Here is a 14,709-nt window from a genome sequence, read left to right as displayed (position 1 = left end):
TGAATGTGAGAATGAGGAATAAAAACACATTCTATTCTCACATTCTCTATTCTATTCTATTCCCATGTGACCATAACGACTCATGTGACTGCAACCAGACAATTGTTTGATGGATAAATACCTCAGTGCACATGGACTATCGCTTCAGTTCTCTCAAGAATTTTGTGGTGAAAGAAGCTCCTCTCCAAGGAATGAAGATGCAGAGATTCAACATTCAACAGGCATTGTAAGATTTCATTTCTAAGCTGTAAGGTAACTAACAGCCACATTTCCATAACAAAATGAGTGTCTACAGGGAGGACTTGGGGCCAATTGGCCCTCTTGTGGGTTTTCTAGGTAAAAAGGCCAAATGGCCCCTCTCTGGGACTTCTAGTGCTAGACACACACACACACACACACAACACACACACACAAACAGAGAGAGAGAGAGAGAGATTTTTAGGCACACAAATGAGTGTAGGCCTTATTGGTTTGATTTGGTGGATTATTAGGGGTTTGTTTGACCTTACAAATCTATATGTTGTGCCATGACTTGTTCATTTTCATTGTTCTTTGTTTCATGTTATGGTCACATTAAAGTTCATTCACTGAAAAAGATTCTGTTGTTCCTGTTTCTCAGTGGTAATTATATATGGGTCGAAAACGACGCGAACACCATAGATGTAACTATTGTAAATAAAATCAAAAATAAAAACACATGAAAAAAAATTGTTTTTCAAGATATGTTCTAATACCCCACAGTAACAGCCAGGTAACAATAAATCTTTTTAATTATTTGTATTACACTTAAGAGGTTACTTTTTAATTTTTTCCTACTGAAATAAAGGGGTGTACACAGAAAACAATAACCTTAAACCCTTGACAAAAAAATAATAAAACTAATATTTCCATCTAAATGGAAGCCTAAAAGAGTAGTCAAGACATCAGGAAAAAAAATGGTGACAAATCATTGTTACTTGTGACTTTTTTAGCTGATTTAAAAGACGGGTCGAAACCGACCCATGAACACCGGGCATGGTGATAGAAAACGAACACAAGACGAGGGTTAAAAGCAGCAATGTGAAGCGCCACTGCGGGACAAAGCACAAATGTTTTGAGCGATCATACACACTCAAATCCGAACTGAGGGCTCAGAACATACAGGATCAAATCCCAATATGATCGACCCACCACAATCCTGACAATCATTCACTGCCCAACAACGTGCCAATGAATGTTACCTTAAATCTGCATGGATTTTGGGAAAACATAAAACACCTTTTACAGACTCAGGAATATAATCTGTGATTGGTAGAAAAGGGCAACTGGACTTGCTTGAAGATTCTTGAAAACGTTTCGCCTCTCATCCGAAAGGCTTCCTCAGTTCTGTCTGACTAATAGGGAGTATCGAGGCGAAACGTTTTCAAGAATCTTCAAGCAAGTCCAGTTGCTCTCTTCTACCAATCACAGATTAGTACTATGTACCTGGATGACTGAGATTCTTCACAGATATGTTTCTACGCACTTTGGGATGAGATCCCTTCGACTGGTGCGGGAGTATGAGAGGACTTCCAGAAAACTGGCAGACATCTTAGCCAGAGAGGATCGTTCATTTTTGTCAACCTGGAACGACCATCACTGAACAGAGGTGGGTGTCTAATGGCCCTTTTCCACTACCCTTTTTCAGCTCACTTCAGCTCGCTTCAGCTCACTTCAGCCCGACACGGCTCGCGTTTCGACTACCAAAAACCAGCACGACTCAGCTCGTTTCAGCCCTGCTTAGCCCCTAAAACTCGCACCGTTTTGGAGTGGGGCTGAAGCGAGCCAAGCCGTGCCGAGTGAGGTTGGGGGCGTGAGCAGACACTCCCCTGTGCACTGATTGGTGAGGAGGAGTGTCCTCACATGCCCACACACGCCCCGCGAGCGCGCTGGGATCTGTAAACACCGCAAACCCGGAAGAATAATAATTACGAATTACGAGAATTTCTGAAGCCTTATGCGCCTCGCCTCATCTATACGCTCTTGCCAGTATCTGTCCGCGTTGTCGGTGACAACAAGCCACAGCACCAAGACCAGCAACACTAACGACTCCATGTCCTCCATGTTTATTGTTTACTATTCGGGTCGTGAGACTACCGCTTAAAAGCTCACTGAATCAGTGACATACAGAGCATCGTGCACGAGTTTGCGGAGCGCAAGGCTCGTCGTATGCCCTTCAAATAATGCGCGCAGTAGGCTATTGATGTTTTATTATGAGCCATGTACAGTATGTCGCCTAATGTTTTTTTGTTTCTGAGTTACATGTTCGTTTGAAGGACTTAATGTACAAAATAACATAGTTGCACCCCGTAGTGTTGAAATTGGTAAACACAGTGCATTCAGTGAGGTTTGCACCGTCCTCCTTTTATTTCTGACTCTTCCTGTCACCACTCTGAGCGCTCATTCGTATGCCCTTCAAATAATGTGCGCAGTATAGGCTATTGATGTTTTATTATGAGCCATGTACAGTATCCTAATGTTTTTTGTTTCTGAGTTACATGTTCGTTTGAAGGACTTGATGTACTAAATAACATAGTTGCACCCGGTAGTGTTGAAATTGGTAAACACCGCAGTTGCGGACATTTTGTAGCCTAAAATGATGTTATGATAAGCTTTAATAAAATGCCCGGTCATTTGCCCCGCCCCCGGCCCGGCTCTGACTTGTTCCGCCACTGTCACTGATGTCACTGTTTGCGCTGCTTAACGACATCACGTGACGTCCACCCACTTTCGCTAACTCCACCCAATGTGTCCACCCACTTTCGCTAACTCCACCCAATGTGTCCACCCACTTCCAGCCAGCACGGTTCAGCGCGGTTGTAGTCGAAATGCAACTCCAACAGCCCCGCTCAGCTCGACTCAGCTCGACTCGGCACGGCACGGCTCAGCCGCATTTGTAGTGGAAAAGCGGCATAAGACATCTTTTATCAGCCACCTACAATGCAGCTATCAGCATTCTGATTCGGATTCTATGATGATGCATGAGAGGAGAAATACTTGATACTCCCTATTAGTCAGACAGAACTGAGGAAGCCTTTCGGATGAGAGGCGAAACGTTTTCAAGAATCTTCAAGCAAGTCCAGTTGCTCTCTTCTACCAATCACAGATTACTATGTACCTGGATGACTGAGATTCTTCACAGATATGACTCAGGAATATACCATTTGCACTAAAGTCACCAATCTCCCATGATGCTCTCTGATTTTGTTGTGTCCGCCATCTTTGCAGGATAGCATCCATGGTGACCGAGGAGAGCACAGTGGCAAACTGTAATTTTTCACAAATGTATCACGAATTGAATAATAGTGACAAGGTGAGATTCAGGGAAAAGATAAAAGAATGTTCGGGTGGATCCGTACAGCAGTGTTGTAGAGTAAGAAGATGATGTATGGATGTGACCGAGTGTGAATTACACAGACATCGTCAGTTGCCTGGCGTTCACTTCTAGCTTCATCACTGGGAAGCAGATGAAAGCATACAAAAGTTTAGCCTAAGTTTACTGTAAGGAGCTAGTAGGTTCCTGATTTGAGCAAATGTGACGCAAAACACAAACAACCAAAAAAAAAAATTATTGACGTCTTCTAAGGCTACATTTTCCCAAGCTCAACTCCTTCCATTTTACTGGGGCTTTGTGCTCTGCATTTGTAACTGCAATATAAATTGGAGTCGCGCTTACATGTATATCACTTACAGTATGTCACATCTTTATATATATTTTGTTTATGATTCACATAAACGGTAGAAATATAAACTTACCCTTTACAAAATGATCTGCACATACTCGTACATATTTGTAGCCGGTCTCTTTTATGTCTGATCTGTTCAGGTTTGCAAGCCGCTGTCTCTGTCGTCTACAGGTTAGAGCTTCCATTTGGGGTCTTTCTCGCATTTTAACAGTGGGGAAACTAAACAATCTGACTCCAGCCTGAGCAGAATTGTTTGAGCAGTCAATAACTGCACAGATTTGTGGCATTTTGTATTCAGGTACTTGTTGCTACATGTGTTATTCCACAAACATGGTGGACACAGCTAAATCAGAGAGGGTCCTGGGACATGTGACATCATGTGCAAATGGTCTATGGTCAAGGAGGGCATGAGTGCAGTGGCTGAACCCTTACTGGAGGGAAAACAAACACAAGAGTTTGTGAAAAGATCAGTCAAATCCCCACATCTGTCAGCATCAACAGTTAGAAAAAGAACAGAAATGTTCACCCAGGATGTGCAAGAATGGCTGGATGAAGCAAATCACAAGGCACCATGTGGAGGCATCTGTAGAGCACAGATATCACCGGGTTCTTGAAGGAACTCAGACAGCACTTCAAGTGGGCAAATGCTGGGCCTCTCCATATGCAACTGATTGATCTCCAAGCAGATGTGGCCTTGAAAGAGCAGTTTGGAGGAACTGACCCAGCCACTTCCTGGTTCCAAATGGTCTCAGACAGCTTTCCCAGGTCTGAGGAAAGTAGTCCTGTACGTCTTGACGATGTTTGGCTCCACATTACAACTGTGAGGCAGCTTTCTCGACTATGAACATTATTAATAACTAAATATGGCTCCAGGATCAGATGAACACTGAGACGTGTGAATGAGAATGGCCCTGACACCATTCCAGCCCAGATTTAAAATCCTGGCAGCACAAGGTCGAGCTGACTTCTCTCACTGAGCAAGAGAAAGTGGGGAACGAAGAGAAAAGGAGGTGTTAAAGCTGTTTAGTGGTTAATGTTTGTTGAGATTGTTTATACAGTGGGGCAAAAAAGTATTTAGTCAGCCACCAATTGTGCAAGTTCTCCCACTTAAAAAGATGAGAGAGGCCTGTAATTTTCATCATAGGTACACTTCAACTATGAGAGACAGAATGGGGGGAAAGAATCCAGGAAATCACACTGTAGGATTTTTAATGAATTAATTGGTAAATTCCTCGGTAAAATAAGTATTTGGTCACCTACAAACAAGCAAGATTTCTGGCTCTCACAGACCTGTATCTTCATTTTCCTCAATAAATAAATGACCAAGAATAATATTTTTGTCTCATTTATTTAACTGGGTTCTCTTTATCTACTTTTAGGACTTGTGGGAAAATCTGATGATGTTTTAGGTCATATTTATGCAGAAAGAGAAAATTCTAAAGGGTTCACAAACTTTCCAGCACCACTGTATAACAAAATAAAGTGCAAAAAGTGAATGTGATCTGAATATTTTCGCACCATACACACATTAGGGCATTAACAGAATATTTTAATGAATTATTTAATTAATGAAACAATTTAAAATAAGTCAAGTTTTAACTGTCTTGTAGGCAGAGTTGCACAAAGAAGGCCAGCCATCTCTTAAACCATGAGGCTCAGTGAGGATCAAACACATGCAGCAACTGCCCTTTTCACAGTTTGAACATTTTCCAACCACAGAACTGACATTCTGTACATTTGCACGCATGACTTTTGCATTTGAACCGCAAAGACTTCTGACTCTCTCACCTGTGTTGCATCACTCTGACCACCAGCTACTTCTTTCTCACACCTTTTTTCACTATTCACTAAAAAAAAACACCCACCCTAAAAGATTATGAACATAATCGTCTTGCTAAAATGATGTTTGAAGTTTAATTACTGTACATCATCCACAGAGCAGTTCATTTTACTGATAATTATATAAACAGGTGAAAATCTGGATTAAAAAATGAGACTAATGTACTGTATTTATTAACATAAAAATGGTTTGGCTGCATTTTGACACACATCACATTCAGATGCTCCTGATTAACTGAATCAGACGTATTAAATTGTATAATTCATTAATTTAGCTTGTTGAATTAAATTAAAGAGGTCACTGTAAGGTACTGCTATAAACAATGAGCATAAAGGCTTTTCCCCGATAATCCATCAGAGTGAGCACAGCACTGCAAACCAATTCATTATTCTGAGCTGGAATAGAGATTCATTGGCACCTAATGAACTTACAAATGTTATCATATCAAAATATACTCGCGGACTCAAACTAGGACTTTTCTTCAAATATGTTCAGCCATGAAAATAAATCCAAAGTAAACTGTACATCACTGCACTTATAAACTTGGTAGTGTATTTGAATAAAGTGACACATCATTAACTCAGAGGATCTTCTACTGAACCTCGAGAGGAGATGTGTGTGTTAGATTACTGTGGTGTTTCATCTCAGGAAAAAAGCTGAGAATTGGGAGACTCCATTTTATTTCCATTCAGTTTCACTGGTGTCTCTGAGAAACTATAGAGATAATAAAGAGATCTGATTTTTAGATTTTTTTCCCCCTTTGGGCCTTTTTAGTGACCACAGAGCAATAGGCTGTATAAATACACACCCCGCCCACACACATAAATAAACCCTGCATTAGTTTTGCCCCACAGACCGTTTCCTCTTTGTCTCTCATCTGATAGTTCAACAATGATTGGGTTTGAAATTTTGCATGTGTCCCTCTGTGTCATGGGTGAGTGTTAATAATCTCATTTATTGCTTCATTAAATGAATTTTTTTTTTACATTTTGTAGAAATTAGAACTTCATACAATCCACCACATTATAGCTCTGACAGTAGAATCTCACACTATAAATTATAATTACATTTGTATTCATTACATTGTTCTGTCACTGAAAAATGTAATTATTCAGGGGGAAAGTTATTTTTTCTGTCCAGCTTTGTGATTTTGTTCCTGAGAATTTATAGACTTTTTAAATTCATTCAATTAAAAATGAAACGCAGATGATCAGCGCCAGTTAGAAACACTGATAAAAGCTCATCTATCCTGACTGTATTAAAGTTGTGTGTAATGTGTGAAAGAGGTTGTGTGCTTTCTGGGTTGCAGGTTTGCTCTCAGAGACTCTGTGCTCTTTAACTGTGGAGGTGGAAGCTGGAGATAACGCCACTGTTTGGTGCCAACATGAGCTGACTGCTCCAGGTCCCATCTTCTGGTATCAACACACAAGTGATTTGGTTCCACTTCTTCGTGGCTGTAAGCGTTTTTTTACATCTCTTCAATTAGAGAATTGTATTTTCTTTACTGAAAGTGAGCGAATAGTGATGTCTATTCACGGCAAGAACACGTCTCTCACCATCACCGCAGTAAATGTCTCTGATACAGGACTGTATTACTGCAGCTTCATAGATCTGAACCAAGTGAACTTTAGGAACTCGACCTTTTTACAAGTGAAAGGTAAATTTATACAATGTGAATAGTTTCAGTAAAAGTTGATTCAGATGGTCGAGGTTGTAAAAATAATGTTTCATTTTTCAGACAGAAATAAAACACTTTCTGAGAACCCAGAAAGAGCGAAAGGTTTGTTGGTTTTGTTCTCCAAAAGGCTTCTGTACATTTTTCAATTAAAATATGATGCAGGTTTCAGGATCTAAATGTTTTCTGTAATGTTTTTCTCCAAGGTTCAGTCTCTTCTCCTGTGTTCTTCATACTGACTGTGGTGTTTGGAGCAGTGATTGTGATTCTTCTCAGTGTCCTGATCTTCATCATACTGAAGCACAGAGAAACACACAGAGGTAAAATATTACTCCATTTATTTATTTATTTATTTATTTATTGATTGATTGATTGATTGATTGATTGATTGCTTTGTGTTGCTTTAGGTGCTGGAGCAGAAGATAAGGAGGTAAATGTGACACTACAATCATTAAAACTAATCGATACACTGATCTGATTTATTAACCCTGATTTAAACTAAAACAGAAATCAACACGTACGTTTTTTGAGCTGGTGGAAATTTTTTATCCTCTCAGTAAAAATATTATATTTATGTTTTTCTTATTTTATTATTTTCTTAAAATATATACAGTGTATAACAAATATAGAGTGTACATGTACTGTAAATTAAACTAAAACATAAAGGGTTTTATTGAAGATGAAATAATGATGATTTAAAACTGTATCTCTTTGATAACTTCTGAGCAGATTGAGTTTGAGCTCTCAGGTTGTAATGTGTGGTTTCTGTAGCCGAGGCAGTCTGTTCCTCTTGTTCTTGTCGTTTCTGCTTGAACCCAACGCTGCTGTCTTCAACTCAGACCTGGAAACTGAGAGGCTCAAAATATTTCACTGCTCTCTTGTTGCAGGACATGTCACATTTCATTTTTACCATCTGAGGATATTTTAGAAATATTTTTATTTTAAATCAAAATGTTTGAGTGCGGGCGGCACGGTGGTGTAGTGGTTAGCGCTGTCACCTCACAGCAAGAAGGTCCGGGTTCGAGCCCCGTGGCCGGCGAGGGCCTTTCTGTGTGGAGTTTGCATGTTCTCCCCGTGTCCGCGTGGGTTTCCTCCGGGTGCTCCGGTTTCCCCCACAGTCCAAAGACATGCAGGTTAGGTTAACTGGTGACTCTAAATTGAGCGTAGGTGTGAATGTGAGTGTGAATGGTTGTCTGTGTCTATGTGTCAGCCCTGTGATGACCTGGCGACTTGTCCAGGGTGTACCCCGCCTTTCGCCTGTAGTCAGCTGGGATAGGCTCCAGCTTGCCTGCGACCCTGTAGAACAGGATAAAGCGGCTAGAGATAATGAGATGAGATGAGATGTTTGAGTGCAGCTGAAAGCAAAAAGTAAAAATCAGCGGAAAATATATAGTTAAATAGAACTTAGTGATATTTTGTCAATAATAGATTATGCTTCATGAAAATGTGTTCATTCTTTAAAATCGAGTTTCTCAAACATTTTACCTGTAAAATTAAATTTCCTGAAACTCCTCAGTGCATATATTTAATGATTATAATCTAACTGTTAAAATATTAGACTCATTGAAATACAAGTATATTTTTACAACTCTAAAGATTTTTATCCTTGAAAATATCACTGACAGAATATTTGGTCCAAGCTGATATTATTTATAGGCAACTTTTTTTTTTTTTTAAAGTTATCGAGGTTTGGATTAAATCTGTAAGACATACACAGGCTAATAATTATAACTGTAATAACAGAATGATAAAGAACAATTCATATAATAATAATAATAATAATAATAATAATAATAATAATAATAAGGAGAAGAAGAAGAAGAACTTTGATTATTTTCCTTGGTTTTGATTTTCACCACTGTGAAAATGCCTGTTTCTAGCCAACCTTCATGAGTAGAGCATTTTAATCCAGGCCTAGAAATTCATATATCTTTTCACCAGCCAGCCGGACTAGTTCCCTTCCAAAGTAACTACCCAAACAGAAAATCAACTAGCCAAAATTTGTTCATGTATGAATTTTACTTCTGTCAAAAATAACACAAAAGAGAGTAGTTACCACTGTTCATGACTAATGTGCATTTATTTCAAGACCTGAGTATTTTGATACTGTTGTTAAATCCATAAATGAGAACAACACAGAGCACCATAATATAATATCAACAAATAATAATATATTGGAAAACTTGGCAACTTGGTGTATGAGTATTGAAAACAAATATACTTACTATCATGACTATAGCACCCAAAACATGTCCAACATGCTTTCTGTATTTAACCATTTATGAGAGAGAAAGCATTAGGAGCTTCATATTGACTAGGAATCAACTTGAAAAAAATTTAATTATTCCATAAAAATCGTATCGCAGCCAAGGCCTACCCTGCTCCCACGTTTGCTTGTAAGTCCTTTGTCGTTTCTCCTTCTCGTACGCTTTATCGGCGGCCTTTTTCTCCTCTTCAGACCGAGGTTGCTTTGTCCCCGTCTCTGGTGGTTTCTGTACACCTTTCAGAAAATTCCACATCGCAACATAGCTTTGGCAGATGTAGATGTAAGCAACAACAAAATCACGTGTTTAAATGGGCAATAATGTGGCCACATCTATTGAATTTGATAACGTGATCAGGGGTGCCGCCAGAAATTTTGGGCCCCATGAAAGATTAGAATTTTGGGCCCCTCAACTTTGCCCACCCTCGTTACAATTGCACTATTGTCATTATTTGACTTTTGATAGCCCATGGACCTTGAGTTTGTGACTTTATTACATTTTATGTATTAACCTACCAGGGACTAGATGAAAACTGGTCAGTGACTAATTCTGGTGCATTTACAATCACAAATGAAAATTCAAGATTTTGCCACATGCCTTCTTGTGCTAGGACAATTGGTAGTGAAATGTGTGATGTGACTGCTAATAAATCATAGAAAAAGTTTATTAGCAACACTTTAATCTAGCAAACTGTATATGGCGCTCGCTCATTGAAAACTTCAATCCTAAAGCATTTATGGGTTGTATTGCTGCTTACCTCCTTCTCCAAAGGGGGGTTCAGTGGTTTGGTAGGGCGGAGGTCCCCCTGAGGCTGAATCTGTGCATATTTAGGGCACCCCATTAGTTATGAAACTGGTTATTAGCACTAGTTATTAGCACCAGCATAACATAATATTTCATCTTGTTTATCACACAAGTCAGTTCAGTTATTAAAATGGAAAAAATGTCACTGTACAAACTGTAAAACTGTTCTCTTGATAGGCTAATCCAACCACGTTCATACTGTTCATTTACCATTCGCTAATATTTTGAACACACACGTGAGCGATAGCTACCTTTCTTTGGGAAAAACTGAGTGACCAGTTGCCTGCCTCTCCGGTCCCTCTCAGCTTTCAGCTGCCTTTCTTTACGTTTTTGACAGCCACTCTTCATATTTAGCGATCATAGACTGTACGCACTCCACTGCTGGCTGCTGCACCGCGACACAGAAGCAAGTAGCGTTGCACTGATCAGCACACAGATTTAATGCATCACGCTTCTACCAGAACTGGACCGTACCATTTCGCAAAAGGGGGAGGGTTAAATGACAATATGTTGAAGAACTCAAGAAATAGACAACCTTGTTCAATTAGCTCATTTTACCAGATGGAATATTGCATTGTTGTTATTTCAAAAGTCTTATTAAAATCATTAAAAGCATATTATCAGCCCCTTAAAGGGCCCCATGGCAGTGCTGGGCCCCTAGAATTGTTCTAACCTTTCCCCCCCGGCGGCGCCCATGAACGTGATTACTGCGATATTCAACGAGATGCATTATATGCATGCGCAGTAGTGAAAAAAAATGACAGCCTGACTCATACACTATATGATTCGGAATTCTTCGGTATTTTCCGTCCTGCCGATAAGCACATCGATTAATACAGACACAGCACACGCTTAATATGTGGCGGCTTTAGTTGACGGCGTGTCTGAATCTTCGCTTCATATATATTTTTTATTTTCAACTAGCCAGCTGGGCTGGCTAGTGACAGGAATTACCCGCCAAATGACAAATTAAGTCACTTCAGGCGACCGGACCACTGCAAATTTCGAGCCGTGTAATCTGAATACAACCCCGATTCCAAAAAAGTTGGGACAAAGTACAAATTGTAAATAAAAACAGAATGCAATAATGTGGAAGTTTCAAAATTCCATATTTTATTCAGAATAGAACATAGGTGACATATCAAATGTTTAAACTGAGAAAATGTATCATTTAAAGAGAAAAATTAGGTGATTTTAAATTTCATGACAAAAACACATCTCAAAAAAGTTGGGACAAGGCCATGTTTACCACTATGAGACATCCCCTTTTCTCTTTACAACAGTCTGTAAACGTCTGGGGACTGAGGAGACAAGTTGCTCAAGTTTAGGGATAGGAATGTTAACCCATTCTTGTCTAATGTAGGATTCTAGTTGCTCAACTGTCTTAGGTCTTTTTTGTCGTATGTTCTGTTTTATGATGCGCCAAATGTTTTCTATGGGTGAAAGATCTGGACTGCAGGCTGGCCAGTTCAGTACCCGGACCCTTCTTCTACACAGCCATGATGCTGTAATTGATGCAGTATGTGGTTTGGCATTGTCATGTTGGAAAATCCAAGGTCCTCCCTGAAAGAGACATCATCTGGATGGGAGCATATGTTGCTCTAGAACCTGGATATACCTTTCAGCATTGACGGTGTCTTTCCAGATGTGTAAGCTGCCCATGCCACACACACTAATGCAACCCCATACCATCAGAGATGCAGGCTTCTGAACTGAGCGCTGATAACAACTTGGGTCGTCCTTCTCCTCTTTAGTCCGAATGACATGGCGTCCCTGATTTCCATAAAGAACTTCAAATTTTGATTCGTCTGACCACAGAACAGTTTTCCACTTTGCCACAGTCCATTTTAAATGAGCCTTGGCCCAGAGAAGACGTCTGCGCTTCTGGATTGTGTTTAGATACGGCTTCTTCTTTGAACTATAAAGTTTTAGCTGGCAACAGCGGATGGCACGGTGAATTGTGTTCACAGATAATGTTCTCTGGAAATATTCCTGAGCCCATTTTGTGATTTCCAATACAGAAGCATGCCTGTATGTGATGCAGTGCCGTCTAAGGGCCCGAAGATCACGGGCACCCAGTATGGTTTTCCGGCCTTGACCCTTACGCACAGAGATTCTTCCAGATTCTCTGAATCTTTTGATGATATTATGCACTGTAGATGATGATATGTTCAAACTCTTTGCAATTTTACACTGTCAAACTCCTTTCTGATATTGCTCCACTATTTGTCGGCGCAGAATTAGGGGGATTGGTGATCCTCTTCCCATCTTTACTTCTGAGAGCTGCTGCCACTCCAAGATGCTCTTTTTATACCCAGTCATGTTAATGACCTATTGCCAATTGACCTAATGAGTTACAATTTGGTCCTCCAGCTGTTCCTTTTTTGTACCTTTAACTTTTCCAGCCTCTTATTGGGTCCGTGTATCATCCGATCATTCAAGTATTCCATTCAATCTGGAAAACGAAAAACAAAAAAAACACTCAATATTTTGTTTTCCTGTTTTTCTGTATGACCAAAAAATGAGGGATTGGTGTTTGTTTTCCTTTTTCCAACTCAAAACAGAACAAATAATAAACAGGGAAACCAAAACGAAATAATAACTCTAATTTACGATTATTGATTTTCTCTATTCCCCACGCTACATTAGCCTTCCCATGATCCTCAGCGACAGTCCATCATCTCTGCGTCTATGAAACAGAAAAATTGCATGTGCATGTATATATCAAGTAATTTATTCATACATCCTATTCATTTAATATATTAAGCTGTTAATGTTAAGCTGATGATCTCTTAATTATTATTATCTCAATATAATAGTAATCTGTACCCGAGTTGAGGGGGGATGGGGGTGGGATGCCATCCCCCTGGAATAAAAAATGGTCAAAATCATCCCCCCTTTAAAACAGGAAAAATAGCTACTCAGGTTCATGTTAGCTTTGATTTCTTGTATAAGGCCATTAATTTAATCAGCCTGGACGTTCATTTGTTATTCTTGAGGTTTTAATAAATTATTTACCAAATGATTTAAAAGGAGCCTACCATGACTAGTGCAATTTGAAGTGCAACTTCATAGTCATGGTAGGCTCCTTTTAAATCGTTTGGTAAATAATTAAAACCTCAGCAGGCAATGTAAATGAACAACTGAATCTTTTCATATCAAGTCAATAGAATTTTTATTCAAAGCTGAACATTGGGAACATTGAATTAAATACAGAGGTAGGTAGGGAACCAATAAGCTAAAACAAGCAACAGTAAATTGTAAATCTTCAGCTCTTCAGCTGTTGGTTCTCCTGCCTGCTCCTGCTCCTGTATTGTCTCACACTCCGGGTCCTCCAGCTCCTGCCGCACTGTGTTGCAGTTGCTGCTGACTGTCATCTGGAATAAAGAGCAGTGGATAAGATAATTTAATTAAATATAATTATAGTGTTATTTCTGATTTATTTATTATCTGAACGAGGATTTGAGCTTTGAAAAATGACCGGATTCTTTCTGTAACGTTGATTCCCGCTGTTATCTAGGTCACGTGACACCTTAACATTGACGGTTACCAAGGAGCTGCTTCGATACATACCAGCACTTTGATACATACTGGATACAAGCTAGCAAAATGAGTTAAAAGCAGGCATCTTTGGAAAGTTTCTTTGGAAAGGGGAAAAGGCCCATTGAGGAGACAGAAGAAGAGCCTATGACGAAGAAAAAGAAAGCTGCATTTTAGCAGACAGTTTGTCGAGTCCTACACCAATCCTGCTCTGCCTTACATGTTGTGACCGGCTCTCTAATGAGGCAATGAAGCCTTCAAAACTGCTAGTGTCATTAATTTTAGCCTTCCTGTCTTGAATAACACTTTTTGTTGCCTGAAGAATAACAAACGAACGTCCAGGCTGATTAAATTAATGGCCTTATACAAGAAATCAAAGCTAACATGAACCTGAGTAAGCTATCGATAGCTGGCTAGACTCCAAACTAACATTCATTATGATAGCTGTGTTGTTATCCGCCGCCCACAAATTAGGCTCCATATCGGTAACTTTACAGCGTGATAGTGGGCTCACAGAAAGTGGGACTGATATTCGTAACTCTTGACTTACCTCCTGAAATGTTTTTTTTTTTCCTGCGATCTTAAATCCAAACTTGCTTAGGTCTTGCTGTCCACTCCACTTGGCCATGATGCTGCAATCCGCTGCTGTCACTGACGCCGAATGAAATCAAAAATAATGGAACCCCAACTGAATGTCACCTCCTCAAATGCTTCGCTTGCGCATGCCCTCTCTCGCGGGAGCTTACTGTATGCTCAGTTTCAGCAAAGCTACGTGGAATGGCATTTCTAATTCCAATGTTAAATAGAAGTAATGTCCACATTTATTGATAAAATTGCTCAAGGGAAGGGAGGGGGGATGCCCGTTTTAGAGGGGGGATGATT

The 14,709-nt window shown here is 39.7% G+C and overlaps 1 protein-coding gene across 1 annotated transcript in view; it reads left to right on the top strand.

Moving 5' to 3' along the window:
* LOC132872530 (uncharacterized) overlaps positions 1-14,709 on the top strand; it is a 30,776-nt gene that overhangs the window by 12,085 nt on the left and 3,982 nt on the right. The window contains exons 2-4 of the mRNA XM_060907426.1: positions 6,854-7,201; positions 7,426-7,539; positions 7,627-7,649. Coding sequence (XP_060763409.1) covers positions 6,854-7,201; positions 7,426-7,539; positions 7,627-7,649 — 485 coding nt within the window. The remainder of the gene's footprint in view (positions 1-6,853; positions 7,202-7,425; positions 7,540-7,626; positions 7,650-14,709) is intronic.

This window comes from Neoarius graeffei, chromosome 24, assembly GCF_027579695.1.
Source record: "Neoarius graeffei isolate fNeoGra1 chromosome 24, fNeoGra1.pri, whole genome shotgun sequence".
Taxonomy (NCBI): Eukaryota; Metazoa; Chordata; class Actinopteri; order Siluriformes; family Ariidae; genus Neoarius; species Neoarius graeffei.
The sequence above is the reverse complement of the archived record's forward strand: the minus strand, read 5'-3'. Positions and strand labels throughout refer to the sequence as shown.